Source organism: Rhagoletis zephyria, unplaced genomic scaffold (assembly GCF_001687245.7).
Source record: "Rhagoletis zephyria isolate East Lansing unplaced genomic scaffold, Rhagoletis_zephyria_1.1 Rzeph_scaffold_67268, whole genome shotgun sequence".
Classification (NCBI taxonomy): Eukaryota; Metazoa; Arthropoda; class Insecta; order Diptera; family Tephritidae; genus Rhagoletis; species Rhagoletis zephyria.
The window spans coordinates 1-1,403 of record NW_016224319.1 but is presented as its reverse complement, the minus strand read 5'-3'; the positions used below and the strand labels follow the sequence as shown (position 1 = coordinate 1,403).

General features: G+C 34.9%; 1 protein-coding gene across 1 annotated transcript; it reads left to right on the top strand.

The window, feature by feature from the left end:
* Positions 1-679: 679 nt before the first annotated feature.
* LOC108356906 (uncharacterized) lies at positions 680-1,265 on the top strand (the record flags this gene model as incomplete). The annotated part of the gene is made up of 1 exon (XM_017608008.1): positions 680-1,265. A coding segment is annotated over exon 1 (586 nt), but the record flags the coding sequence as incomplete, so codon positions are not given.
* Between the last annotated feature and the right edge of the window lie 138 nt (positions 1,266-1,403).

The window sequence follows — 1,403 nt, the reverse complement described above, 5'->3', positions numbered from 1 at the left end:
TATTTAACATGTACAATCAAAGGAATAAAATAAAGTAGTGAAACAAAAGTTTTTAGCAAGAAAATTTTGTCAAAACTGCACTAAAATTAATACAATAAAATAAGTTAAGGTCTCGTTAAAGTTACTAAAAGCTATTTAGTGAAAGGAGTTATTCAAACTCTAATGAAAATTACTAACAATTTGTACTAATTTACTTCGTTTTTAAAAAAGCTATATATATATATATATCTTAACCCATTACCGCCCACTGTACACGCTTGTGTACACCTATTTATTGGGCGTTTTCTCGGTTTTTGTCTTCGATAATTTAGAAAAGTGCTAGTTGTTTGCAATCATATTAATAGGCTTTGCATAATGTCTAAATGTGTACACCACGCTTTTCAGGTAACACCGTTTTCTCAATTTCATTGTATATATTAGGTATTTTCAAGATATTTTTTATTTCAGCGTTTCTTGCGACTTTATTTTAATTAAAAATTATAATAGTCACATATTAATTTTCTTTAACTGTGCGAAAGGTGAGTTTTTGTCGTACTGTACACAAGCGTGTACAACGACCGTTTCCGTATTGTAATTGTCGATATCCTAGAAGAGCTCAAAGATTTCTACAATATCAACCAGACGGTCATTTACGAGCAAAAACAATTATTCGGGACTTCAGAAAGCTCTTGAATCAATAATGGCGGAAGAAACCGATGATGTGGAGTATGATATACTATTAACACCTCCGGCACCCGCTGTCGTGAGTGATGAAGAGGAGGCAAATTATGACAATTTGGTTTCTACAACCCTTCCAAACGATGTGCCAGGTACTATCGAGGTAATTCCACGACGTCCAAATTATGACGTGTCAGATTGGGATGACAGTGATGACGAGCCAATTTTGAATTTTAAGCCTGCTGCAAAACGAGCAAAAGTTAATAATTCAGGGGAACCCGTTTGGAAAAAAATATCACCCACGTACAGTAAATCACACAGCGTGACTGACACTATTCTTTTGAGGGGAAAAAATGTATTAGATTCTCTGAAGGACCACAACGCCATAAATTTGTTTGAAAAAATTTGCAACGATGATGTCATGGATCTTATAACGGAAAATAGTGCTCTTTATGCAGCGCAAAACAATAGGCACAATTTTAACATTGATGCCGCAGATTTAAAAAAGTTTTTGGGTATACTGATTCTAAGTGGATATCATGAATTGCCTACCGAGCGTGCTTACTGGAGTTTAGACGAAGACTTGGGCGTTCCACTAATAGCAAATTGTATGTCTCGTAATAGGTTTTTAGACATAAAAAGAAACCTCCACTTCGGTGATAATTCGCAAGCCGAAAACTGAAATATGAAAAAACTGGCAAAACAGTTCATTATGGGAAAACCTGTGAGGTTCGGATATCGAAACT